General features: G+C 36.5%; 1 protein-coding gene across 1 annotated transcript; it reads left to right on the forward strand.

The window, feature by feature from the left end:
* Positions 1–600: 600 nt before the first annotated feature.
* LOC113704471 (uncharacterized) lies at positions 601–2,673 on the forward strand. The gene is made up of 3 exons (XM_072060907.1): positions 601–1,129; positions 1,344–1,448; positions 2,546–2,673. Exons 1-3 carry the CDS (start codon positions 601–603, stop codon positions 2,671–2,673), a joined length of 762 nt encoding a protein of 253 aa, XP_071917008.1.
* The last annotated feature ends 558 nt before the right edge of the window (positions 2,674–3,231 follow it).

Genomic DNA, 3,231 nt, shown 5'->3' on the forward strand with positions numbered 1-3,231 from the left:
TCGAGTTTATTTTACTGGTGCACTAAACCTTTAATGCACTTGTATTCATACTATTATTATTCACTCTTACTGGTCTAAAAATAATGGTTTTAAGTTCCTCAATTAACCGCGCGCGTAAAAACGTGTACTTCCGATTCTTGCGCGAGAAAGTGAAATCTCCAAGAAATTCTTATAACGATAGTATCACTAGCTAATAATTGAACAATTAAACATAAAAATACCTATTTCAAGACTAATGTACAAGTCTCCAATTTTTCATGCTTATAGTATTCTCGAATCGATTATTGTCTCCAATCGCATATTCATTATTTTCACTTAACGAGCTTTCAAAAATTAAATTTTGAAAGAAGTTATTTTAAAAATATAAGCAAGTCATAGTTCCATGCAATTGGGTCTAAAATGGTTGAAATAAATTATTTGAAAAAATCGAGTGGATAAATAATTAATTAAGCCATTAAATTAAGATTAAAATAAGTAAAAATTCGGGTCCTCCCACTTATTACATTGTAAAATATTTTTAGGGCCTACATATATGGATGACTTACTTGATACAGCGCTCTCATAAGAATCTTGAAGAAATTTTTTTTATGCCTATCCAAAATGGCAAGCTCAAGAATCAACGAGGATCGCAGCAATCGATCTGCTGCTTTTAGAGCTGTCTTAGAGGGGAAAAGACGGTCAGTAGAAAACTTTCGTAGGTTTTGGAAGGAAGAAGGTGTGAATCCACTAGATAAATGTGGTGATACTGTTCTCCATTTTCTGGCCATTCACGGAAATGCGGCTGCCTTCAAATTACTTCTGCAAGATGGTCTTGTGACCAGTGAAAATCTGAAGGCAAAGAATGTCAACGGCAACATTGCATTGCGTGAAGTTGCAAGATTTGGCCACAAGGATGTTGCAGAGATCATGATAAGGACAGAAAACAAATTAGTGTCTGAGAGCAACAAACTGGGTGAAACCCCTCTTTTTATGGCTGCGGCATGTGGGAAAAAGGAAGTTTTCTCACTTCTGGAAAAGCATATCGGTGATTGTATGATGAGGAGAAATGACGGATGGCATATCGATGATTCTATGATGAGGAGTGACGGATGCACAATCCTTCATGTTGCTGTAATTGGAGAATGTTACAGTAAGCTTCTCTATTGAGTAAAATTTGATTGCCTCTGCAAAAGCAGCCAAATTTTTTGTTGAATTCGAATGTTTGTTCAGTTTGTCGGATTATGCTATCTTATTTTTTGTCTAGGTCTATGCTGGTGGAATATGATGTGGGATGTTGTTGCATTATATGTTACTCCTTTTAAAGTTTACTGCTTCCTACATGTTTCACTCTATTGTATCAACAGGTTTGGCAATTGGCATATTGGAGTCGTATCCTGATCTTTCTGGCAAACGTAATGAAAAAGGAAAAACTACTTTACCTATTTTGGCTGCAAAACCAGAGTCCTTCAGTAATGGTTCAGCCTTCACACTCAAAGATCTTGGGAGAAAGTCCCTCATTCCTCTGCATATACTCTGAACTATAATCCATTCTTGCAAGTGTTGTATTACTACCCGCATGCAAGTTGCAACATAAGACTTTTTCCAGTCTTAAGAGACATTTGAACAATAATCAATAGGCTGAATGTGATATGGTTTTGAAGTCCATGAAGATCTTATCATGCATATAATTATTCTCCCTGATGTTAGGAGACAATTTTTTAACTAATTGTTAGTGTAGTATGTCCGGGGGACATGCTTGTGTAATTAGCTTGGAAACCTTGTTAAAAATCATCCAATTTAGTGTTTAATGGTTTTGTGATCTTTGGAGAAGCAATTTGAACTACCATTTTATCTGCCAGCTGGTTTTTTTTCTAGGAAGCAGGCTTAAAATGCCCTCATAATTTTGAAAGAGTGATATTATCAGTTCATTGTGCTGTTGGCAGGTTTTCCAGTCTTGTACAAGGAATCACGACCTATCCATATTGCAGAAGAGCCAAGCAATTTAGCTTCCATTAATAAATTGAACTGATCTCATATTGTCAAGTTTATCTAGGGTAATCTACTCCATATGCACTCATGCTAGTGATGATGGAATATGTTGATAAAATTTTGTTTCCCCCAATTCTTCTTTTGAGAGTTGAAACATAGCCTTGTCTAGCCTAGCATCGTAGTTACAAGAACGTCTTATTCCTTTGAGTAAATTTGTTTCTTTTTCAAGCCTAAACAATGTAAGAATTTTGTTTTCAAGTGCTATTCAGCTTGGCCTGCATGCTGTCTTCAATTTCCTTTTACTTCACACATCTTTTATTCGTCGGCATGTCATAGTAAAAAGTATAAACAAGCAATCGCTAGTCTAGAAATTCATTACGGCCAATTGAACCTCCTCAAACTGTTTCTTCTTAAGAACCAAGAAGATTTGTGCCAAAATAATAGATGCTAAGAAAAAGAAAAAGCCTAGGAGATGTAATGGATCTTGAAGTACTATTTCTGCATCTCCCTGACCAAATCTGCCCACATTGGAGTTATTCATTAATGGTTTATCCAATTTGATGTATTTGCCCTCTAGGTAATCCTTGGCTTAAAGAAATTGATGATGCAAAGCAAAGACATGCAGTTGCACTAATGCTTGCAGAAAGGTTAATCAGAAGAGAAGATTGGAGCCACTCTGTGCATGCAGAGGACAAAGATCTTTAAGGCAGCCAGTTTGGGATATCATCAGAACAAAAAAATAGGATGCCAGATCCACTAATACAAGCAACAAGACTGGGCATCATTGAGGTAGCTCAGGAAATCCCGAGTGTCTACCTTGAAGCTGTGTGTACCATCGATGAGAAAGGAAGGAATATACTACAAATTGCCGTGGAGGAGAAAACAGAGTCGTTTTGATTAGTGAGCAGGGAAAAAATTACTAAAAAACATGTGTGACTCTAACGCCTCCATTACCAACCATTGAAACTCTATTCCACAAAATCCCGCCCAAATTGACTCGCTATGACTATTGATTTCAATTTTTCAAACTAAGAACTCTTTTTAATCTCCCTTCAAAAAGTTGTCAATATTCATCCACAACTTTAGAACTAAGACAAAATACAATCTGTGAGTAGGAAAGCGGTAGACAAGGGATGGAAGAAGAGCAGTCAAAATACACTTAGGAAGAACTACCTATTGCAAGAGAAAGTCTTAGAGGTCTAATATCTATAAAGGCTTGAGGAAGGTAAGGACTGAGCAATGAAGCTAAAGATGTTAGAGTCC

This window comes from Coffea arabica, chromosome 8e (assembly GCF_036785885.1).
Source record: "Coffea arabica cultivar ET-39 chromosome 8e, Coffea Arabica ET-39 HiFi, whole genome shotgun sequence".
Taxonomy (NCBI): domain Eukaryota; kingdom Viridiplantae; phylum Streptophyta; class Magnoliopsida; order Gentianales; family Rubiaceae; genus Coffea; species Coffea arabica.